At 43.8% G+C, this 24,007-nt stretch overlaps 2 protein-coding genes across 3 annotated transcripts in view; one reads left to right on the top strand and one right to left on the bottom strand.

The window, feature by feature from the left end:
• The window catches only part of LOC119340420, a 14,761-nt gene extending 425 nt beyond the window's left edge, over positions 1 to 14,336 (top strand). The window contains exons 2-22 of the mRNA XM_037612331.1: positions 1 to 213; positions 715 to 963; positions 4,230 to 4,335; positions 4,419 to 4,575; positions 4,682 to 4,956; positions 5,184 to 5,405; positions 5,511 to 5,638; positions 6,521 to 6,595; positions 6,816 to 6,887; positions 7,650 to 7,715; positions 7,796 to 7,907; positions 8,738 to 8,834; positions 10,604 to 10,763; positions 10,846 to 10,894; positions 10,980 to 11,062; positions 11,828 to 12,036; positions 12,988 to 13,074; positions 13,155 to 13,230; positions 13,318 to 13,374; positions 13,582 to 13,692; positions 14,027 to 14,336. The exon at positions 1 to 213 is cut by the window's left edge and continues 1 nt beyond it. Coding sequence (XP_037468228.1) covers positions 1 to 213; positions 715 to 963; positions 4,230 to 4,335; positions 4,419 to 4,575; positions 4,682 to 4,956; positions 5,184 to 5,405; positions 5,511 to 5,638; positions 6,521 to 6,595; positions 6,816 to 6,887; positions 7,650 to 7,715; positions 7,796 to 7,907; positions 8,738 to 8,834; positions 10,604 to 10,763; positions 10,846 to 10,894; positions 10,980 to 11,062; positions 11,828 to 12,036; positions 12,988 to 13,074; positions 13,155 to 13,230; positions 13,318 to 13,374; positions 13,582 to 13,656 — 2,568 coding nt within the window. The 3' untranslated portion in view covers positions 13,657 to 13,692; positions 14,027 to 14,336. The remainder of the gene's footprint in view (positions 214 to 714; positions 964 to 4,229; positions 4,336 to 4,418; positions 4,576 to 4,681; positions 4,957 to 5,183; positions 5,406 to 5,510; positions 5,639 to 6,520; positions 6,596 to 6,815; positions 6,888 to 7,649; positions 7,716 to 7,795; positions 7,908 to 8,737; positions 8,835 to 10,603; positions 10,764 to 10,845; positions 10,895 to 10,979; positions 11,063 to 11,827; positions 12,037 to 12,987; positions 13,075 to 13,154; positions 13,231 to 13,317; positions 13,375 to 13,581; positions 13,693 to 14,026) is intronic.
• Positions 13,743 to 19,000, bottom strand: LOC119340419 (65-kDa microtubule-associated protein 8-like). Of its 2 annotated transcripts, none has more exons than XM_037612328.1 (11): positions 18,757 to 18,993; positions 18,471 to 18,674; positions 18,135 to 18,380; positions 17,840 to 18,058; positions 17,300 to 17,455; positions 17,038 to 17,197; positions 16,780 to 16,931; positions 16,621 to 16,708; positions 16,471 to 16,544; positions 14,325 to 14,399; positions 13,743 to 14,204 (listed from the first exon to the last, which is right to left on the bottom strand). In XM_037612328.1, the coding sequence occupies exons 1-11, from the start codon at positions 18,838 to 18,840 to the stop codon at positions 13,890 to 13,892; spliced, it is 1,773 nt and encodes a 590-aa protein (XP_037468225.1). In that variant the 5' UTR covers positions 18,841 to 18,993; the 3' UTR covers positions 13,743 to 13,889. The 2 variants fall into 2 exon arrangements, with proteins under 2 accessions (XP_037468225.1, XP_037468227.1); XM_037612330.1 differs by lacking the exon at positions 13,743 to 14,204 and adding an exon at position 16,357 and having other exon boundaries at positions 14,317 to 14,399; positions 18,757 to 19,000.
• Positions 19,001 to 24,007: the final 5,007 nt, after the last annotated feature.

Raw genomic sequence — 24,007 nt, 5'->3', positions numbered from 1 at the left:
CCTCCCCCGGTCACGCATCCCCACCCCTCGTCCTCCACGCGGCTGCCGCACCCATGGGAGATCGCCGCGCGCGCCTGGCTCGAGTCCTTCCCCGACGGCCGCCCTCCCACCGAGCCCGAGGTCGACGCCTACATCGACGCCCACCGCCCCGAGCTCCCATCCCTCCCCCGTTCCCAGCTCCACCAGCGCCTCCTCGCGCTCCGCGGCGACCAGGTAACACATCTACCCTTTCCCTTTCGACGGTCGACGATTCGCGCACTGGATGGAATTATTACCTGATTGCTCGGTGGTTAAGTTTACTGGATTCATCAACTTGAGTTCTTAGCGTGGCTGCACGAATTGTGACATGATAGGTTTTGGCTGTGGGGTGTCTTTACATCAATCGAGGTGACCACTGTTTGGGGTTCCAAGTAGCACCAGTCATGCAAAAGTTACAAAAGTTCAAAAACAAAACCATGCAAAATTTAGCTTCTCAATTTAGGTTTTCTGAAATCGAATCGTTATTAGTTTTATTGAAACTCTAATTCGAGCACATTAAATTCTTACTTCAGGTCTTCAGCTATGTGCCTATGTTTATGAGCTTCATTACCCAATTTGATCTGCACAATATCTCGTAAATCCGCTAAGACGCAGCTTTCTTTTGCATTCCTCTAATCCTTCCAGTGACCAAGGAAGCTAAGTTCATTGTGCAATTTTTTTTGTCGTTCCCATCAGGTTTTAGATCCAGACCAAAGTGCATTCCCATACAGGTTCCAGCGAACTGATCTATGGAAGCCTGTGTATCAGTGGTTGGAAACTCTTGAGATGGACTCGCTAGTTACATCAAAGCAGATATCGGACTGGCTTGCATCGAACCCACAGGTGATGGATAGGCTGGTTGAGAAGCATTCCAAGTATCATCTGATACACTACAGCCAGCGGATGCACTTGAAATTGCTCAAGAAGAGAGGGAAGTTGCCAAAGGTACAAAATTTTCTGAACCACTTTGATTGGTTCGTGGGTGAAATGTTTTTATTTTCTTTCTACTGGCTGAATTTGTTTAAACCTTTCCAAACAATAGTATATTGGTATTTTGACATCAATTGTATTTATATTTATTCTTTAGGAGATGTGTGGTACTCTGACATGTTTTCTGTTTTTCATGAATCAAATATACTATGTCTAATTTAAATTTAACACCCTTGTAAAGTAGTATTAGCTTTTGTACCTTCCTTGTATTATTACAACAACAAAAGCAAAGCCTTTAGTCCCAAACAAGTTGGGGTAGTCTAGAGCTGAAACCCATAAGATCTCGCAACCAACTCATGGTTCTGGCACATGGATAGCTAGCTTCCACTCACCCCTGCCCATGGGTAGTTCTTTGGTGACATTCCAGTCCTTCATATCTCTCTTTACGTACTCCTCCATTTCAAGTTTGGTCTACCCCGACCTCTCTTGACATTATCAGCACAATTTAGCCGTCCGCTATGCACTGGAGCTTCTGGAGGCCTGCGCTGAATATGCCGAAACCATCTCAAACAATGTTGGACAAGCTTCTCTTCAATCGGTGATACCCCAACTCTGTCCCCTATGGCCGTATATCATCATTCCGGACCCAATCCTTGTGTGACCACACATCCATCTCAACATGCGCATCTTCGCTACACCTAACTGTTGAACATGTCGCCTTTTAGTCGGCCAACACTCAGCCATTGTTTTTAAGGCGTCCTGCCTTGGACGCTTAAGCGATAAGGCGCCCTGGCAGCGCCTTACAAATATGCCTGCCTTAGGCGCTTAGGTGTCCGCCTTAGGCGCTTAGGCCTTGCCTAGGCGCTAGAGCGGGTGGTGCTCGCCTTAGGTCGCCTTACCGCCTTAAAAACAAAGCACTCAGCGCCATACAACATTGCGGGTCGGTTACTTCAGGCACAGTTATAGCTCTTTTATTTCAGCAGGGGAACGAACCTAGCCTCCTCTAAAGCAGCCCATACTTCTTTTTCCGGTCGGTTACCTCAGGCACAGTTTTTTTAGTAACGCAACTTCTTCTTTGCTTCAATAGTTATTATATGTGGTTATGCTAGTTTGAACTCTTGGCTAGTTAAGTTGCATTTGCAAGGAATCGTTTGAGGTAATAGTACTTAATACAACATACTCATTTTAGTATCTCATAGGTTCTTTATTTGTTTCCGTAAGTTTGTTCTGTGAATACATCTTCCTATCCTCGCAGATAATATTCTGATCGGCTGTTTCTCGATTGCTTGGGAATGGATGAAATCACATTCCATTTGCTCACTGTTGGATCTCCTCAAATGATTCTTACTGCATATTTCGTCTTCCTCTCTGGAGATGACAGTGTGTTGGGTTAGGGTTAAGGTTCGGATGTAGGTTCAGGGTGGAGGTTACCCATGGGGAGCAGGGAGAGCCAGCGGGTGATCAACATGGCGGGGATAGAGGTGATGGCGGTAGCTGCTGGAGTTGGAAAAGGAGGGCCGCGAGAGAGATGACTGATAAAATGTGTTTAGGAGGATGGAGGGTGAGGCTGCTGCTGTTTGTTTGGATTTAGAGCATCTACAGCTAGGTGACCAAACCCTCAAACGCCGGGCTGGCCCGCCCGGTCACGAAATTTCGACCCAGACAGACGCACCAAACGGGCCTCAAATGCCTGGGCTGACCGGCACCCCTCATATCCAGCCCAAATATGGGGTGGATGTGGGGTGCCCGGGCACGTCGGACCCGGCCCACGCTGGCCCACCCGACCCCACATATATTCGTCCCTATCCGCTCGCCGGACCAAACCCTAGCCACTTCACACTCCTCTCCTCTCCACCCTTCCGCTACCCGGGCTCACCTCTGGCGATTTCCGGCTGTCTCCGGCATGGCGGGCAGCGGATCTGACTCCGACCAGTCCGAATCCATCTACTGGGGTGTCATCCCGTGCGGGTTGGAGGAGGCAATGGCGGTCCGCATTGCACTCCGCTGCTCCGGGAGGACAATGCCCAGCCGACGGCAGGATCTGCCCGGCGCGACTCCATAGCGTTGGCCGCTCGAGGCCTCTAGGGCTGGATCATCGCGGTACCAGCAGCCGGAATATCTTTCCTTCCCCATCACCGGCCGGGCAGACTATTGAGTCCCACTGGCCCGCAGTGGGAAGGAAAGGATAAGGGCCGCCGAGGCCCGTATCACGGCGGAAATGGCGCTGGCGGAGGTGGCTGATGCGGCGGCGCGGCTGGCTGCGGAGGAGGAAGCGATCCGAGCCCGCCTTGTGAAGAAACGGCAGCGGAGGAACACGCGCGCCCTCGCCCGAGAGTAGAATCGGGCAGTTCGTGCCATGGCCGGACTGCCACAGAAGGAGGAGAAGGAGGACAACGACGACGAGGACAGCTCCGGCGACGAGCAGATCCGGCTCGATCCCTAATGCGTCTTCGACCGGTACTTCCGCGAGAAGGACGGCAAGGGCGCCGAGAAGGGCAAGGGCAGCCGTGGATGATCTCCACCATAGCCAAACATGCCAAATTTTGGTAGTCCGATGGCATGTTAGTAGTGATGGGGTAGCCGGATGATGTGTTTAATGCGTCGACGTAGTTGCATGAGGTTGTATGGATTTGAGATATGATAATTGTGGTGTCCGGTTGTGAGAAGGCAAATTTGAGGCTTGACCGGTCAGTGTTCGGTCAGTGTTCGCTATACCTGGCCATGGGAAGCCCGCCCCGGCCCGAAAAAGCCCGCCCCGACGCTGCCCCTGGGCCGGGCTCGGGCCTAGATTTTGAGCCCGAAGGCCGGGCCGGGCCGGGCCCGGGCCCGTCGTTTTTGCGTTTCCCTAAAGATTGGGCCGGGCTCGGGCCTAGAAGGCAGGCCCGATGGCCGGGCCGGGCCGGGCCCAGGCCTAGGTTTTTTGCGTCGGGCTTGGCTAGGCCCGGCCCGAGGTATGGCCAGGTATAGTGTTCGCGGATGCGGCCGCACCAGCGTTTGAGGGGCCGGATTTGCAAAATCCGGCTGTAGATGCTCTTAGATCCAACAGTTCACAACATTGACTGGTTTTAACAAAAAAGCAAGCAACTGTGGTTCACAAGATCACATCAATTGACCTCTTTTGAACGAAAAACAATCTACCGTGCAGCTGTTGAATCCATATATATTTTGTCCTTATTCTAGATGGTCCTTACATAATCTCGATTTGCGTTCTTTTCTTGTTCCCCTTGACCTTTTTTCCCTTGAAGATACTAAGCTTTACAAAATTGATGCTTAAATAACAGACTCTACAACTTTCTGCGGCTAGAGCCACATTCCAGCCAAGTGCTGTTCCAGTTGCCCCACCAGAAAGTGTGGCGACCTTACCGAAATCTCTACCTCCGGCAACAGGTTTTACTTCCATTGATTCTACATCTTTTCTGGAAATTATAATTTTTTGGTCTCCTTGTCATATGCGTTCTGCCTTTCCATAGGTGGATTTCCAGGTGGCAATGCAAGCATATCTCCAGGTGGCAGTGCAAACAGATCTCCAGGTGTCAGTGCAAGCAGACTTCCAGGTGGCAGTACACCAATAAAGGACAAAAATATGTCTTTGTCCAAAAAGAAAGAAGCTCTCTTCAAATATGAACTGTATGCACCTAACTCTTATGCTGTTCTTATTTCTTAGGGTTATCAGTTGACTTTCTCTGCTACATTATTAATGATGTGTGCTAAAATAACCGTGCATGCATTTCAGTTTGACAGATTTGCAGAATCAATTGACCAGTCGTACTGTCGCCATTAAAGATACAGATTCACTGTATATGGATATTCAAAAGCCAGAGACCAACATATTATGTATACAAGAAGGGGCAACTACTGCAAGCGCATCAAACCCTGCAGATGTGCCAAAGATTTATGTCAATGAACAGCCGAACGCAGGGGGAGTAGTGGAGAGTGAATTTGGCCAAAAGAGAAAGAGAAACCCAATCATTGTTACACCAGCGTGGTGTTACAGTGAAGCTGCAACAGGTTTGTCCCTTTTCTTGGTGGTAGGATAGATCCTTTGTTGTTCTGTTCGATATAAGTTAATTTACGGACTTAAGACACCTTTTTGTCTGTTCATTTGCGTATTCTATGGATTGTAGGCTTGCTCTTTAATTTGTAAACATACCATGCCAAAGGCCTTCCATTATCCGCAGTTATATAATTGCAAATTTGTTGTTTTGATCCCTATCAACTGAAAAGTCATGTTTCAGGAACGTCGGAGCGTGAACAGAATTCTAGTTCATATAGTGATGGTGCGAGAAGTTTTAATATATGGAAGGGACATGTTAATCCATCGTCTACACAGAGATCTATAAAGAAAAATCTATTGTTCTGCCTAGAGGGGCGTGAAATCGGTAGCAACTGGTCTCAAGTTTGTTCTTATGGAGGTTATGCTGGAAGGAACCGTGAAAGATGGACCCCATTTCTTGAAGGCATGTTTGTTTTGATCTCTAAACAATATTGTTGTTCAGCAGTGTTCTGATATTTAGTTTTCATTTTGTAAATCATAATAGATTCTTCTTGATTTCAATATTTAGGATGGAATTCACCCGCAGTTCAGTTTGAAGGGCCTGCGGTACAAGCTGTAAGAAAAAGTTACCTATCTTGGAATGCAACTTCATGTGCTTATACATCAAGTGCTCCTTCTGCTCAGCCTCATGACAGGGTATGGATCTCTCAAATGCCTGGTAATGCAATTCGGTACAAGTTCAAATACTCCCTCGGTTCCTAAATATAAGTCTTTTTAGAGAATCCAATGCGGACTACATACAGAGCAAAATGAGTGAATCTACACTATAAAATATGTCTATATACATCCGTATGTACTCCCTATTGAAATCTCTAAAAAGACTTATATTTAGGAACGGAGGGAGTAGTTGATAACGTGATGAACTGATGTCTGGCAGTTTGCTTGCTCAAAGCTTATGTAGTATCAAACATAGTTTAAGAAGCCTGAAAGCAAACAGACAGTTCAACGGAAAAAACAAGACATTGTGTAAGTGTGCCAATAGCGGTACAAACCACGTCTGATTAACAAGTGATGATCATGCGGACTGTTTGGCTCATGCGGTTACTAACTAAGATCAATCAGAAGCTTGTGTAAGCCTATTGAGATCAAGGGAAAAAAGTGGTAGCGTTAATTGTGCGTTTTGACACTGCCTTGCGCTTTTCTGACCAAAGTGCATGCTTAAAGCGCAATTATGTGCACAACAAGTGCAATTAAGCGCCAGCCTGCCTAGGCGTGTTTTCTTAATCATGGGTCGAGATAGAAAACTTAGTCAAATTCAAACCATATTAATTGATACCCCATGGTGACCACATGGTTAAATTGTGAGCTAAGTTGTCATTTCATCTTTATTTACTGACAAAGTATGCTTGGGCTTATGTTGACCCACTTCTACAAGTTTAGAGACCTAATGTGCAATCATCAAGTTCAGAGACCCAAGCGACATGTCTGTACAAGCTGAAGGACCTATGATGCACTTTACTCTTTATTTTACCATTATACACATTCTGTTCTTAAATTCTCTACTTTGTGTTGGCTCAGCAAGGTGTACGCAAAGTTCTTGATGTAAAATTTCACCCAGAAGGGTTGCCCCAGCTTGTTTCTTGCTCTAATGAGGTTGGTACCTTTCATGATTACAACTGCATTTTCTATTCAAGATTTTATAGTAGTGAGGGGGAGCCCTGGGAGGCAGGCTAGCAACAAGCATGGCATTATAGCTGCTGTGAAATGCCTTGATACCTCCCTGTTGTTCTTTGGATTCCTATTTGTATTTTGTAGTTTTTAATTGATAATTTCCTTCTTTTGATTCATATAACATATCATTCCATCAATCCAGGCACCAAATGAATTATTGCTTTTCAATCTTCTTTCTGGGAGGGCTATTCAACTTAGAGGCCACAATACTAAGGTATGCCATACAAGTTCGTTTATGTTATATCTACCCACATATAAATAGAGTATCTTCTGCTAGTGAATCTATTCCGCCTTAAGGCTATTCAACTTAGAGGCCACAATACTAAGGTATGCCATACAAGTTCGTTTATGTTATATCTACCCACATATAAATAGAGTATCTTCTGCGCTAGTGAATCTATTCCGCCTTCCTTGTTCGTCCTTTTTTTGTTGAACGGATCTTTTTTTTGAACAGCTCTTTTGTCCTTTTGTGCTTGGAGAACAGTATACTTTAGACTTTACTAACTCGGATAAAATAACTCAAGAGCTAAGACCACCGCCATAAGAAATACAAAATAAGTGGTTGTGTGACATGCTTAACCTTCTGTTTCCTGCAATATTTACTTGTCATTCTTCATGATCAATTGTTTTGTCACGTTTTTCTTTTTCAAGCATGTTCCATACAAGGAGAAAATGTGCACCCTGTTTCTTCCGTTACCATGCTACGACTACATAAAATAAATTCAGAAGTACAGTACTATGTTGCCCCCTCTGTAAAGAAATATAATACCTTTTAGGTTACTACTTTAGTGATCTAAAAGGTCTTATATTTCTTTACAGAGGGAGTACTATGCTAGTATTAATCACTCTCAACTCTCAGTACTCATTGTAAGATGCGTGTTTAATCCTTGTGCTCGTATTTGGCATGCCTTACTTTCTTTTTGCCTTATACTACGGTTACTATTAGTGTTTCACTTGGTTATTTTATTGTTCCCAGATCCAGTCAACCTCATTTGCGGTTAAAGGAGCAAGCGTTGTATCTTGTGGTTCTAATTTACTGAAGGTGACCCTGGAGTACTAATCAATGCAACAAATAAGAACCGAATGATATTAATTTATTTTTTCTTTATGAATAAACAATAGGTATGGGACTGCATAACGGGCTCTTGCCTCTACACCCTGGGTGGCGATGACCAAAATTCAGTGGGGCATACTCAAAAAATCAATGCTATGGCAGTGAATAAGTGGCAGTCCTGTATGTCAACTCCCATGAGCTTTATTTCTGTGTGTTTAATAATAAGTGCACCTATACCCGTCTTTCTTGTTAGATGTCTTCTTTCACTTCCTCTGTTTGCAGTTGAGTTGAGAGCTTTAATGGATAGCTCCGAGATCTGGCAATATGTTTATGAATATGTCACATTGTTTCTTACACTTACTTTCCTTAGGAAACTATGACTGAATGACTTAAAGTTTTAACAAGCAATTTCATATGATGGTTAGTTTTATGTATGATACTAAAATGTGCTGCCTACTGTATTGATGATTGTGTCCATGCCATTACAATTGATTGAGCCTATGTTAACTCCTGTATTTTTTTGTCTTACTTATAACTGTATATAAAGCTATGTGTAATTACAATTAAATTTATTTTTCCAAAGCAAAGTATTATCAACAATTAGGAAAAGAAGCACCCCTTCAATTTGGTTTGTTCTGCTTGTATTTTCAAGTTCTTGTAGAACATGGGCTTCTACAATTGTTCACTTTCTGTATCTGTGCTGATAAGTAATTCCATACATTAGACAATTTGAACTGCCCTCACATGACGTCCCGTCCGTATTTATAGGTTATCCCTCACATTATAATAGTGATATCACTGTATCCTTTTGTTGCGCATCCTCTTTGCCTATGTGTTTTGGAAAATCAGTACAAAAGAGTATCACAGGGATACAATTTTTTCCTTTTTGGTACCTAAGCATTGTAGTGTTTTTGCTCTATTCAAACTTGTTGTTCTGCTCTAAATTGTTTATATAGCATCTCTTCTTTAACTTTGGTTATTCTAGTTTTTAACATAGTGTACACTTGTAGGTCTGGTTGTCACTAGTGGAGCAAAAGGTGATGGGAAGCTTCTACTATGGAATGCTCTGAGAGGTGAACTCGCTTCTGATCTGAATTCAAACCTGAGGTAAGCTGGATCCTTTCTTCTTCTGGAATACTCCCCAGTCCCTAAGTATCAAGATGCACACCATTCTGGTACTGTGCAGCCAAAAAGTTCCAAACATTACCTGTTAGGACTATATTTAGCAAAAAACAATAACAACGAAGCCTTTGGTCCCAAACAAGTTGGGGTAGGCTAGAGGTGAAACCCATAAGATCTTGCGACCAACTCATGGCTCGGGCACATGGATAGCAAGCTTCCACGCACCCCTGTCCATAGCTAGTTCTTTGGTGATACTCCAATCCTTTAGGTCTCTCTTAACGGACTCCTCCCATGTCAAATTCGGTCTACCCCGACCTCTCTTGACATTCTCCGCACGCTTTAGCCGTCCGCTATGCACTGGAGCTTCTGGAGGCCTGCACGGAATATTTAGATTGGTCTAAAAGTTACCTGTTAGGATTCTTCCACATCGTTTTTATTTATTTCTGCATATTGTCTGTTCTCTTGAGACAAGAATCATCTGATGAGGAACACCTTCTAGCTAATTTTCTTCTCCCAGTAATGTTTTGTGTCATGCCCCAATGAAACATCTCACTTCTTGCTAGCATTTTGTGAAGTCCCAACGTTTAGTATATCTTCTGAGTTGTGGCTGCTCCATTGATATAATAGATTTTTGACAGGTGGGATTGGAAGCCCACACAAGTGATTTGCTTAGATCTTTGGCAAACTAATTCCCGTTTCATCTCCCAAAGTGTCGTAGCTTTCACTCCATTAGTTTCGGTTGACCCATGCATCTGTCAGGTAGTAGTAGCTAGTACCTATGACCCAGAACTCTGTGCCTGGCACATGAATGATATCCTCAGGCTAAGCTTCTAAAGGAACATACATGAAGGAGGTATCAGCATTATGACAGTTTTTTGTTCAGGTGCTAACATAAGTAAAACCCAATGAATAAGAATTTAGTTGATGCTTTGTCATTCTAAAGATGGATTTTCTAGGGTTTACATGTCCTAATTAACTAATTAGGAAATTTCACCACAAATAGATGAACTTATATTGTGGGTCTATCTGGGTCAAAGAACTATGGAACTGAACATTTAGGTCAATTAACTACAAAACTGTGCATTTTGGGTGAAAGAACTTGTTAACCATGAGTTACTGAAGGAATTGCCACCTCAGTGACACATCAGCATGTACTCTCACATCCTATCCATGTCAACCATTTCCAAACCCACCTTTGGATCTTCATCTTTTATGGTCAGTCCAACAAGTTTGTTGATCTGGATGCACCCACTCGCAATTTCATGTACCTGTGGTAGTATGGCACAATCTCTGCAAAATGTTTACTATTCGTTCATTAAATACGCAAAGAGAGATCTGAAGGACTGGAAAATCACCAAAGAACTAGCCATGGACAGGGGTGCGTGGAAGTTAGCTATCCACGTGCCAGAACCATGAGTTGGTTTTCAGATCTTATGGGTTTCAGCTCTAGCCTACCCCAACTTGTTTGGGACTAAAGGCTTAGTTGTTGTTGTTCATTAAATGCGCAGCTCTTGTTCTGTCAGTAGCACTCCCTTGTGGCTTGTGCACATGATACCCATATATTAAGTGCAAAGCATATTCGCTTAACCATGTTTTCTGTTAATTTTTGGGTCAGATAGTGCAAAGCTTAGTGTTCCATAGTTCACATATTTAGAGGTTTTATGTTTCCAGTTTCCTCCTACACCTGTGCGTCCCCATAATTCTTATTCATCTTGTCATAGATGTTAACCTTATCAAATTCTTTGCTGATGCAGGTCACAGGATATGGTGTATCCTTCGATTGATACAATGGAGTTCTGTAGCGAGAATCTTCTGGCATGTGGAAGTGACTGCGATTATGGTGGCTCAGCTGTGGTACAACTATGGGATATTGAGTCTCCAGAATCTTACTTATCTTTCTCTGCAAGCGATTCGGTATATATCATTTTTTTTAAGTTTCTTACCGAAAGTTGTAGAAGTGAACGCTGAGCAGAACACTAACACGTTTCATTCACAGTATATTACTTCCCTTAAAATCAATCTTGCTGGCAACACTATCATTACAGGTTATGTTCCTTCTCTGCTGTGTATAGTATCTCTATATTGCAGCCAAACTAACACTGGGGTTATGGTTGCCTCCTCCAATAGCAGGTTCTGGTGATGGGACTATTGGTTTATTTGACATCCGTGCTTGTTCTGCAATTAATCATTTGTCGGTGGGGTCTGGTTCTGAGGTACTATTCTTAATGCTTTCTATCAGTTACCAAACATACTGGTTGTTTTGTGTTAGTGTAGTTCTTAGACACTTCCTTTTAATTATATTTTCCTGGTTTTACTCATGGGTACCAGTGTTTGCTGTTTATACTTTGACCAAAGCTGGCATCAGTGCATCATCCTTACCTTGTAACTCAAACATGAAATGGTTGGTGTGCCTTAACATTCTGCCTTATCTGGAAGCTGTCATCAGCCCCCCTGTAAATTTTGAGCCCCATTTCCTCTTGGATGCCTATTCAATGGAGTGGAAGGAAGGGATATGTAACTTCAGTCAACATCAGTGTAGAATTTGTTTCAAACTTCCCAATCGCTCAATTGACTTGGTTTCTATATCTTATGGCTTCACTTTCAACTCTAGCCTACCTCAACTTGTTCTTGTTCATTTGACGGCACATACCATAGCTCTTTTCGAGAGCATATAGCTCTAAGTATTGAAACAGTTCCTTGTTCTTTGGGGCTTATTATGTCCATTAATCTGCCACAGTTAGTAGAATCTGAAATTTTTGGGTGGAGTTTGCACGGATCATTTGTAAATTATGTCATGTCTTATTGGTTCTCGTCTAAGGATTACGGATGCATCTGTATTGCTGAAAGTGATATTTTCTTTAAGCTTCCTGTGTCTTCTTGGTGGATTTTTTTTCTTCAAGCTTCCATTCTGCCTATTTGAATGATACTTACATGTTTCTTCCATAAGAACTAATAATTACTGTATTGGTGCTCAACAGGTTACATCTGTTTCATTTAGCAACTGTGGTACCTATTTTTCTGCCTCTAGCACATCAAATAACACTTTGGTTTGGGATACAAGACTAGTTCCACTAAGTCACACCAGGGATGCTTTGCGAAGCAAAGACATGCGTTTTTTCCGGCCTTTACATTGCTTGAGCCATGGCAAGCAGATGCCAACTGCAGAATATACGAGCCAACTACCAGGGTAATTGCATTAAATATAAGTTTGGGATTGTTGTAGCTAATGATTTTTTGTTTTCAGAAATGTTTGTGGTTATTTATGATCTTTGTTGGTGAGCTAACGGGGACTCGTTTATTTTCTTAAGTTGACAGTAGTTTTTGACCCGATCCGTGGTTTACTGTTTCAAAGTAATCTGGCATACTCTATCAACCTACATGACACATCATTCTCTTCTGTTTTATTTTGTCCAGTGATGAAAAATTTGCGACTTTGCACAAGAAAATGCTAACTCCACAATACAAGAATGTATTTGTATGGATGAACATCTTTTTTCTATAGTAAAATTTCACATTGTGCTGCTCCAGTAGCTGAAGATACATAGTCCAGCATTGAAATTTCTTGCCTGTGTCCACAGCTCCATATGAATTGGCTGATTTAATAGCACAGAAGGTGCTAATTATTGTCGCAAAATACAAATGGGCACTAGCATTGCCATGAAGATTTGGAGATAGCTAAATAGAAAATTAATCTTAATTACTAATTGTGGTAGTAATCCAGTACATTAGTATGTACGCACTCTTGTGACTAGTAGTCTACCATGTTACCGCCTTTCTAGCAGCATAACCTGAATATAGATGAATGCGTAATTAGCTGATAAAATGTAAGGTACTCCTGCGTCCTGGTTTATTGGTCCCCTTTGTATTTTGTGCCAAATTTTGACTTTAGATTTAACTAACGATATAATTTTTTATGACATGCATTAACATTTTGTTAGTCATCCAAAATGGAGGTAGTAAGTCACAGCGATAGACCGCTCACCATACTTCGGCTTGGATAATTAGCTGACTATGGTTGGCCATAAAGTTCATCCTATATTTATTGTACATCTCATTTGGTATCACTCGGTGGCTTGTATATAGTTCTTTTTTCCGGAACTACATTGTGTTTTGACAAAAACTGTTGTCATTGTTACAGTCATGTCGATGAGGGTGATCAGGGGGTAAACGCCACACAGTGGTTGCATAATCAACCTGTCCTTGTTACTGCAAGCGGTGATGGCAGGTGAGTAAAAATAAGTCAATGAATATGATCATTATACTTCTGTTATTCTTGTAAAATGTGCTCAACTGATTGACCTGCAGCGTTGGAATGTGGGATGTTACTCTAGGCAAGCCTTGTGTCAGACATATCGTCACTCATAATCGATGTGCCAACGCTGTAAGCATCATGTGCTCCAATATTTTCTACTGCTGGTCCTTCAGCAAACTTTTCTGATGTTTAAGTTTTTCATGAAACAAATTCCAGGTTGCTGTAGCCCCCAATGATGAATACATCTCCACAGGAGGAAGTGACCAAAAAGTTGTGAGTTTCTGTTTGACATTTTAGTCAGTTCCCTTCGATGGGCGTTATAATGCATGGATGGGGGTGGTTTAGTGTGTCTGCAACCACAGAAAAAAATATAATAAGAAGTTGGCACGCAACTTCCTGTATTTCATCCTGTTGTTTCTGGTAAAGGGGTGACTGTTTGCCTCGTTTCTTATGTTTAACTGCTCTTGCTTGATTTGGCAGGTTTTGTATCATAATAGAAATGGGTGTGCACATCTTAATTGGCGTCTTACGTACCCTCTGCCTGGAACTGATTAATATGCTGCCAGAAATTGTGCGATGATTGCATTAATTGTAAGTCACCTATTTTGTGCTTCTTGCATTCTTGAGCTTGCACACAGACAGTTAAAGGAGCAGAGGTTTACTCAGTGATATAATAATAAATACATGAATGTTGTATCAATACATATGAATCTACTGATCCACTTCTGCACTAGCTTTGAGTAGTATTGTTAATTTCACATCTAATGAGACCAGAAAGAAAGGGATAATTAAATTGATGAAAGGCCTTGTTTTGTGGAGACCCCTGATGTTTTATCTTCATCATGGACTGTACAGCTTCTGTTATTCCCCACCTTACTCTGCATACTTCTGTCCCTAACTTTTCTTATATGCATATCTTTTTCAGCTGAGTTCTCTGAAATAGGTTGTTGATCTACAGAAGAAACTCTGTGGCTTGAAAAGGAGGTAGAGCGATGGCTGTTATTGAAGCCTCTGCTGGATGGACGACTGCAGCCTGTGTTGGGCCTTGATATAAATGAATTGTCATTCCTCTTTACAAGTTGAGTCTGTACCTTTTTATTCTCCTGTAAAGAGAATTTATCAACCTGACTGGTGATAGTTTTCTAATCTTAGTGAAACGTTAACACAGTTATGAGCCATATTAGGCAACTCCCTGTAACACCGATTGAGCAATAGCTACTCACCCGTTGCCTGCATCTCTCTTCTTCCTTTTCCTTCAGTGTTAACATGTACTGTTTCAGCATTTCCAAAAGGGGAAGCTGCAAAATTAATGTTAGCAGTTATATTCGTGAAATGGTTTTCTACTTTTTGTATATGGTGGCAAACAACATAAAATTGGAGGCTGAGCGTTGATGTCATGCTTACCATCATATGTTGCATGAGCCGCTGTGATATTAGGTTTGTGTGTGTGTTGTGTGTGCTGTGATGAGTGTGATGAGTGTATTTTTGTTTGGCGTGCGGCCTTAAACTTTTGTATCTATTTAATTTGCTTCTCTGTTTAATGAAAAGTTGCACAAATGTTTTTTTTTTGCACTTCATCTAAAGAAATATTGAACCAATTACTCGACCATCTGTCTACCTGAATGTGCATGAGTTTTGAATATGTACCAGACTGTTCAAGCCAGATGCCTTATTTCTTTTATCAAGGTTATTATTTTTGCAGTAGAGTTAATAATATCACTTTCAGGTTCTTACTAGTTCAAATTTAATATGGACATGGAAAGTAGTATTATTATCATAATATTAGAAGGAAACCATCATCAATTCGCCCTATATTATGCTGAATTGGAAACAAGATAATGTGATGAACTGTTCTAAAATATTGCATAGTGTTATCACTTATCAGTGAACTGATATGTAGTGTTGCGCCTGAAATGCACACTCAAAAGGTCTAAGTATATTTTTCCCAGCGGATACTTTGTTTTTGACACGCTCTTATATTATGGGACGGAGGGAGTATTATGTTTATTTACCAGTATGTTGCCTGTTTGCCATTTGTTCAAAATGGTTACTGAAGTCTGTAATTTAGGAAATTTAAGTTCAGTGTTACACGTTGCTCATGTATTTGATGGAACAGTCAAGACCTGTCATGCAAGGTAACACAAGGTTTTTTGGCTCTGCGACATAATGCATTTTATATATTTCAAATTTTATGTTGTACATTTTAACAGACATATCACCTCATGAACTAACCTGCAGGAAATTTTGTTATTTACCTTTCTGGGAGTAATATGATAATAGGCTTCTTCCAGTGATCTGCTGACTATTACTATTTTTTTCAAATGCAGCGTTATAGGGGCATGTCATATGTGACTGCCATTTTGACTATAGCTATCCATAAGCTATACTTTTTAGTTCGTCATTTTACAAGTAATCAGTTGTTGGATTCATTGTTTACTATGTTTCCACTTTGTGAAGATGCTCTTTCGCATTTCAATGCTAAATTTCGTGCTTGTCATTTGGTTTCTTGTTAACTGACAAATTCATTATACTCACCAAAGAGTTAATGTCAGTCCTCTTTAATGAAAGCCAAAAATGAAGTTGTAATTTAAATGAGATTGCATGACTAAATGTCCTTCAAGAAGATATTATAATACTTCAATATGCTTGTTCATAATTTTTATTTGGGAACTCCCATGCCAGCAGCAGGCCAAGTCTTGGCTGCTCAGCCCGGGCCAAAGCAAGCTGGTGGAGAAACAGGCAGATCTAGCACAGGATGAAGGAGCTGCTACCTGACAACAATGACAGGTAATGCTATGGGCTTGAGGTGTCATGGCCGCCCAGGAAGTGGAGATTCACTCCAGGAGGCCACACAGTTCAGGATGGTGAGGGGCGGTGGCTAAGACCAAAGCCTAGGTCTTGGTTTGATACCAAGCTGTGATCTCTTGTATATTGAGAGCGCCCAAAGAGCATATACATAAGATGAACCGTCATTAGGTTATTTCCTTTTAAAATAATTGTTACTCCCTCCGATCCATATTACTTGTCGCTCAAATGGATGTATCTAGATGTATTTCAGTGCTAGATACACCTGTTTGAGCGACTAGTAATATGGATAGGAGGGAGTAGAAGATCAGGTTCCGAACCTTATCTGTTTGTTTAAGCAATTTATAGAGTACTGGACCCTTTACGATTATGTTTCTTGCAATTCAAAGACAAACTACATCCAGTAGGGAACTAGGCCAACTGGCCAATTCCAGTAACAACAGTTTGGACCCTGTAGATTGACTTGTTCATTTCCAAAATTCTTTTTCTTCTGCTAGAACACTAAATTCTGAGTGCTGTATGGAGGGCGGAATTCTGTTTTCATTCGAAGTTATAAGCTCTCACCTCATCGTAGTAGAAGATCTTTTTTCTCCCATGTTCCCAGATCTCTGTCTTTTCAATTAGAAGCTCTACCAAGCCTGCAACTTTTTCTAGTTAGTATGTCTTCTCTATTGACTTTCCTTCCATTGTTTTACTTAGCAGCTCTGTGCTTACCTGGAATTTTGTTTGCTATAATTCTAGCACGTTCTGCGCGTTTCAAGTGCCTGTGGGCTCCTCTGCTTACTGAGTACCTTCTCTCATCCTGTAGAGAGAAATATAATTAGCTAAAAGAAATCTTTTACTTGGAGTGAAGTTATCAGGCAGGCACTGCACCCTGCTGTATTCTTCTAGCCACCGCTCCTCATCACATGAAGTTATCCATTTTTCGACTTTGTCCATTATTTCTTTACGGCTTGTGGCCTCCTCTTTTGTTTTGTATATATATCCATCCATTGTCTTAAGTAGATTATCGTGGTCCACATCTCCTGTACATATGTTTTTTAGACAATAGTGGAGATGTTATTTGATGCAATGGAAAGTATACTTATTCCCTTAAACAGAAGGGAATGGAATACGACTGGTGGAGCGCACCTGACATTATCAGTTCCATTATGTTGTCCATTTCTGTCTGGTAAGGCACATCCATGTGGGATATCTTGCAAATTTCCTCGATCTCAGCTTTCTTTTTGATGAATAGCTCTTTCATTTTGCTCGCTTTTAACTGATCTAGTCGCTGAACTTCAGATTCAATCTATTCATTCAATATAGCAATATTAAATACATAGCTGCTGAAGGGCGCAGCTAGTAAAATTAATGCAGCATAACTCGGACGAGGTTCTTGTCTGGGGTTTACCTGCTGAATTTTCTCTAGTCTTAGACTTCCAGGACCTAGCATACCATTGGCTGAAGTCAATGAAAATATATTAATTTGCCCATACGGCTGGCGTTCTTCCATCGTAGTATCTAGGATATTCCATAAGTTTGTCAAGGCTTTTCCAAGGCTGTGGAGCTGCAAAGTAACACCTGCATCAGTAGGTAGTTCTGCAAATTCTATGTTGTGTGGGATATGTTTGGAACTAGGAAAATCACTAACATTCGAACGCTACAATAAAATTATTGAGGAGTTGAATATCTATATTTCTGAAACTGACTAGGCAAGTTTCTTATAAATGTCTTGAGCCTGTTTTCCTGATGGCGTTGAACTTGTAATGCTACCGGGCGCAAGTCTAGCTTTAACTTCCGAGGTGTTTTGGCACTTTGTCAGTTCTGTTTTGTATCTTTTGCTATCATTTTCCTGGTTTCTGGTGCTGTTTGTTAAGTTAGAATATTCTAATAATTCCATTAGGTCTGTCAACCTCATTACAGAAGCATTTGCAGAAGCATAATATATTACCTTTTCCAATCTGTGGTTCTTCTCTTCTTTAAGCTGCTGGACCATAGTATTGAGCTTGTTAAGGATGTCGTCACTGATGTTCTTTTTCTGTTGTTCATTTGCTCCAATTAGCAAGCTGGGGTGAACACTAGCAAGAACGTTTGAGGGATCCATCCCCATAATCTTTGCGAAATTGCAAATTAGAACTTTATACTCTTCAACTTTGCACAGGTGATCGCCCTGAAAGAAAATAAAATATGGTTGGTATGTGAGATGAACAGGACGGTTGTAGCACATCTTTTCTGTTTCTATGTACCTTTTCTCTTTTAAGTCTTTGCAGCTCACTTTGGTGTTCCTCAAGTTTCTTGAGCGACAAATCATCTTCATTTACTGTGACAACTTCATTCTCCGAGCGTCCTGCTATTTCGGAGGCAATTCTCTGTACTTCAGTCTGAACCTCTGTGAACTGTTTTAGTCTGGCTTCTTTTTTCATTTGCATTTCTTGCAGGGCTGGTGTGATGGAATTCAGCTGCTCTTTTAGAGTGCCATTCATTTTCTCAGGCTGCAAAAAGAAAATTCAGGTTAGTCTTTTTCTTAATGTTTCCCTTGTGAATGTGATCTAATGAAAATGCCTTTCAGTTGAGAGTTATACTCGGCCTGGGAATGATCTTTCTCCAAGGGAAAGAAGTAGGTTGGTAAATTCTGCTTCAGATTCAGCCAATGCTTGATGCAGTTGAATCCGCGACATATTAGCACTATTAACTTTTCTCCTGTAAACTTCCTGGCACTCTTGCTCTAGCTCTTCCAGTATTCTTTCCCTCTCATTTTCCTCTTGTCCAACCTCGTCCCATATCATCTGGCACCGTATGGAGTTCAAAAAGTATAAGAACATCATCATCTCTTGTGCAAGAGAAATTGGGGAGGAGAAATTTGTGCACCTTTAGTTCTTGAAGCAAGTATGTAGATGAGGTCTCCGGCAGAGCCAGGCGTTGAGCTGTTCCAGCCGTCCTGAGTGACCCCATCGCCAAGAACTTCCGACAATCTCGACGAAAAAACGCGGGAGCAACCCAAATGGGTGTGCTACTTGCTTAGAGCTTGCATTGGAGGGCTGAGAGGTGTGTAAGTAGTGAGTGGATGGACGCTGCGAGTGGCTTTAGACGCTGGTTTTGCTTGCAAGACAAGTAGCACGCCTGTGGTAGGTGTCGCCATGAGCTGAGCGAAAGCCTGAAGCTTTAGGTACAAGGCTAGTTGCTTTGTTGCTTCTTTATATATTTTTCTTGGTCGCTGGCCTCCGTATTTTCAAGTTGGGCAGGTATTGTCTACTCGCACCTTTCCTTTTTTTCATTTCGTGCGTCGCATTGAAACGAAAAGATGAGTGTTCCAAATCAGTGATGGTGCTCTGCATCCATCCTCATTGGATTGAGTTCAACGGGCTCTCTGTCGGCGGCGAGCTTGCAGCTGAAGAAACCGAGCACACAAATGGGTGCTGCTTTTTGGGACATGTGGATTGCTTTGAGAAGGAAAGGTTACTCGGTGGTTACTGGATGGTAGACCTGAAAGTAACGGGTCAATTGCTCACACCATTAATCGAGTAACTTCATTTGCAGGTAAACGTGTAATAGTTTCCTGGGCATGGAAGTTGCTATTTCCGGCCACGTGGTATCTTCTTCTGCCCAGCTGCCTGCTTGGTTCTCTCTGTTCCTTAACGTCTTAACGGCCTGCGGTTCTATTTGTGGATTGCTGAATTTTCCAACGTCCACGTTTTTTCACGTGAATTTCAGTCTGAAACCGCAGCTTTGGTATATGTTGTCATGCCGTGCCTTTGTTTCTTTCTCGTGTTGGCATGTCACCTCGCATTTGTGCAACTCGCAGTCAGCGAGGTCTGTATAACGACGTCCGATCTCACGGGCTAGCTTTGTCGGCTACCAGGTTCGGTTCACAGAGCTAAAGATTGTTCGGAAAATCTATCTGGGAGACGTCTGCTGGTTTTGCCCTCGTGTGCGGTGCGCTAAAATTCTAAAGTTCGGACGGACGTCAGGCTGCAAGTGGGACGTTCCGCGGGAGCCCGCGAACACGCCCACATCTGCCGCGTAGTATTAGTGGGAAGCCTGCATATGTCCACATAATTTTTCGCGGGATAAGTGGGCTCCCACATCCCACGTAATCCTTATGTAAATCAGAGGCTCAAGATTATATTTTCTGTTTTGCAATGGACATGGAAGAAGCAGAGAAGTTCAGGCTTCATTATCAGGTGAAGAATCTTCGGAGTTGGCACTGCAAATTACATCTTTTTTGTAGTACTTTTGTTTATATGGGAGTGGCAATCCTCTGCCTCTACGAAGTCGCAGCTCAGTGCTTCGGCGGGTGTCCCTTCAGTAGATGAGTCACATCGAAAATGATATTAGAAGTGCCACTGTTATAAGCTCAAAATAAGAGGTGAGCAGAGTGCAATCTGCTTGTTTGCAGCTGCTGTTCCTTGAAGCAGCGAAGCTTCTTCATGACGTTCTTCAGAGAAGAAGAAATCAAGGAGGATTAGATGAGGAGGGAAGATACCACAACCGCTGACTCGCATTATTAGGCCGCAGATGATATGTGATTCAACAAGGTGGAATGAATCGGCTCTGCTCTGAACAATTTAGAGTAAATTAGCTGAATATGTAGTAGTTGATAGCAAATAAATCAAAGATGAGAGAGGGGAAGAAGACTGAACTACACCTGTACTTGGCGAAGGTTGACGACGACATTACGGCGTCCATGGCTGAGTTGGACAGCGGCGCTGGGCGGCCATGGCGGCGTGTCATAATCGGCTAATCCGCACCACTGACATTCTGACTTGAAAGATATGTGGGTTTGATGCGGGCGCCGCGGGACAGCCCACATAATCCGCATCTCTCGATGCTCTAACCGTGGGTGTCCACAAACGTAAATTATGTGGGCTTGACCGTGGGCACCGCGGACAGCCCGCGTCCACTTGCAGCCTGAGATGGACGGTAGGCGAAGACGTCAGCTCGCTCGAATGAGGTGAGTAGTGTAGGACGGTAGGCGGGCATGGGAGGCTTTAACAAAGCCACCGATTTGCAGATCAGTGGCGTAAAACGAGGCGGTGGTCGCTTGTGGCATTTTGTCGGTGCAATTGCTGTAGAGATGATAGGATTCAACGTATGTATATTCATGGGCATGCAGCGCCAATATATAGATGTATAAGGAGATCATCACCTTTAAGAGTAAATCCTATGAGATTGGCGCAGATTAGAGTATATGTATATGTGTACATAGGGGCGCTCAACACCCTCGCCCGCAATGAAAGCGTTGGCGCTGGCACATAGACTGGACCGAAATTCCTCGAAAACCGACGTCTGTAATCCCTTTGTCATGATATCCGCAAACTGCTGAGAGGTAGACGACAGAGCTATTGTCAACAAAGTGGATATCTAGCTCAATATTTTTGGTGCGGCGATGATGAACGGGGTTGGCAGAGAGGTAAACGACAGAGCTGTTGTCGCGATACACCACGGTGGCCTTGCCAACAGGACAAGGCAGCTCAGAGAGAAGCTGCCGAAGCCAGGAGCATTCAACAACGACTTTAGCCATAATGCGATACTCAGCCTCAACACTGGATCGAGAAACCGTGGGCTGCTGCTTGGACGATCAGGAGATAAGTGATGGTCCAAGGTAAACACAGTAACCGAAGGTGGAACACGCTGTGTCGAGGCAGCCAGCCCAGTCAGCATCAGAGTATGCCACGATGTCCATAGTCGTTGAAGCATGGAGCGAGAGGCCAAGATACATAGTACCGCGAATGTAATGGAGAATCCGTTTCACCACGGTCCAGTGAGCATCACGAGGTGAATGCATATTAAGGCACACTTGCTGCATCGCGGACTGCAACTTCGGGCGAGTGAGTGTCATGTAGTGCAGAACACCAACAATCGAGCGGTAGAAGGGGGCATCAGGGGCCGGCGAAACATCAGTGGCGGAGAGCTTGACCTTCATGTCAACATGCTCAGGCTTGACCTTTATTCACTCCTCCCACCCCCGTTCCACATCGATGAATAAACTTCTTTAATAAACACAGTTGGGAAAAACACCTCCCAACAAACAAATAAATCAACTTTAAACATGACTAATCTACTAACGAATTAACTTACCCAACTTCCTCATAAATCTTTGATGACGCATGTCACAAGAAAAGCATGACCTACATAACGACAGAGCACAGGGCATGGTGAAGCCTAACATGGTATGACACCGACCGGTGCGCAGCTCAGCCAAGCACGACAGTGGAGACAAGGGCGCAGAGCAGGCCAAGATCAATGGTGCGAGCCGTTAAGATGATGCCGTCGACGTAGAGGAGCAGGTAGGCAATCTCATGGTCATGTTGATAGACAAACAGCGAGGTGTCAGAACGAGTGGAGCGGAAGCCGAGTTGATGAAGAAACGACGCGATGCACGTTACCAAGTGTGAAGTGCCTGCTGCATGTATACCGAGTCAGAGAGCAGGCACACATGATCCGGATATATGTGGACTGCTGGCAATACACCTTCTCATTGAGGTGACCATGCAGAAAGGCGTTGGAGGTAACCATCTGGTGCACCGGCCATGCCCGAGACACCGCGAGGTGCAAGATGGTACGGATCATATGCCCGGTTGAACAACTGGGGCAAAGGTGTTCATGAAGTCGACGCCGACTCGCTTATGAAAGCCTCGAACCACCCAACGCGCTTTGTAGCGCTTGGGTGTACCATCGGGGCGAAGTTTGTGCTTGAGCGGACGGAGAACAAACTGCCATGTCCGATTGTGCTGCAGGACGTCGAACTCCTCCCATATGGAGGCATGCCACTATGGATCCTAGAGAGCCGCCCGAGCGGAGGTGGGCAACAGCGAGGACGCAGAGGTGGAAGCCGCACACACATACTCGTCGGTAGGGTAGTGGGAGCTCGACTGGAACACACCCGCATGAGCACGAGTAACGGGACCCGCGGGTGGTGGAGGCGACCCGCCGGTAACCGGAGTGGGTGAAGGTGCGTCTGTCGAGGAAGAGCCCTGCGAGCCAGAATCGCCAGGCTGCGAAGCGGTTCGTGTAGAGGTCGGGCCGCACGAGGAGGTCGGCGTCACCGTAGCTGAACCAGCCGGCGGTGGTGTGGCCGGGGCCCCATCCGACACCGAAGTCGCCGTCCCATGAGGCGACCGAGGCGGGGCACCAATAGTGAGCTGGCACTAGCGATCGGGAGGTCTGGCGAGCGAGAAAGCTGGCGCTAGCGATCTGGAAGTCTGGCGGGCGGCGAGCTGAAGCGGCGGTTTGGTTAAGTGGTGGCGGCAGCGCTAGGTTAGGTTAGATCAAATTAGGCTGATATCACGCAGAGATGACAGGATACAACAACGTATATTCACGGGTATCCAGTGTCAATATACGGAGATTAGAGTACATGTACATAGGGCCCTTAACAGTTGAAATATATTGCCCGTCTCTCTTCATCAGTTCAGATTTTTGGATAAGTTAGGCGGAGCATGAATTCAAGATGGTATTAGAGCTAAGAGGTCTTGAGTTCAAGACTATGCCAATGCAGTATTAAAAATAAGATTCCGCGACCTACATAAATCCCATGTCTAAGGACTAAATAAGCCTAGACGTGAGGATGGTGTTGAAATATATTGCCCGTCTCTCTTCATCAGTTCAGACTTTTGGATGAGTTGGCTGAAGCATGTATTCAATATTTGTTGCAGGTCCCACATGTAAGCACTTGCATGGGATGAAAATTTTAAAACGCCACCCAACGCCCACCCCCTCCTTTGCCCGAAAGGAGCGCCGCTGGAGGCAGCAAGAGCGTGAGATGGCGGAGAAGATAACGACGGCGAAGGCAGTTGCGAACGCGGCCTTGGTGGCTGCTGCTCAGGTATCGGAGTAATTAGCCACGGGTACCCCGAAGACGGCGAGACGATAATTTAAGACATCGGGGCTAGCAAAGCCCCTCAGTCCGACTGCCCGGCCGCTCCTGCCGGCTCCCCGTCCGACTGCTCCACCCGGCCGGCTACCTGGCCGGCTGTCGGCTGCCGACTGCGCCAACCAGCCGGCTGCCGACTGCAGCCCGGCCCGACACCGACAAGACACACCGACGAGACGGCCGTACCCGAGCACTATTCACGTGTCATCTCAGCCATCATGTATAGTGTCACCTGTCCCTGGGCAC

The sequence above is a fragment of the Triticum dicoccoides genome, chromosome 7B (genome assembly GCF_002162155.2).
Source record: "Triticum dicoccoides isolate Atlit2015 ecotype Zavitan chromosome 7B, WEW_v2.0, whole genome shotgun sequence".
Classification (NCBI taxonomy): Eukaryota; Viridiplantae; Streptophyta; class Magnoliopsida; order Poales; family Poaceae; genus Triticum; species Triticum dicoccoides.
Note: the sequence above shows the minus strand (reverse complement) of the source record. Positions and strands in the feature narration are given on the sequence as shown.

Bases quoted from the DNA above. Each gene is read 5' to 3' on its own strand.
- LOC119340419 (XM_037612328.1), bottom strand. From the start codon at position 18,840: ATGGGGTCACTCAGGACGGCTGGAACAGCTCAACGCCTGGCTCTGCCG. The intron at 18,381-18,470 runs GTATAACTCTCA...TTCTTTTTGCAG, and splicing joins AAAGATCATTCCCAGGCCGA to CCTGAGAAAATGAATGGCAC. The intron at 16,545-16,620 runs GTAAGCACAGAG...AAAAAGTTGCAG, and splicing joins TATAGCAAACAAAATTCCAG to GCTTGGTAGAGCTTCTAATT.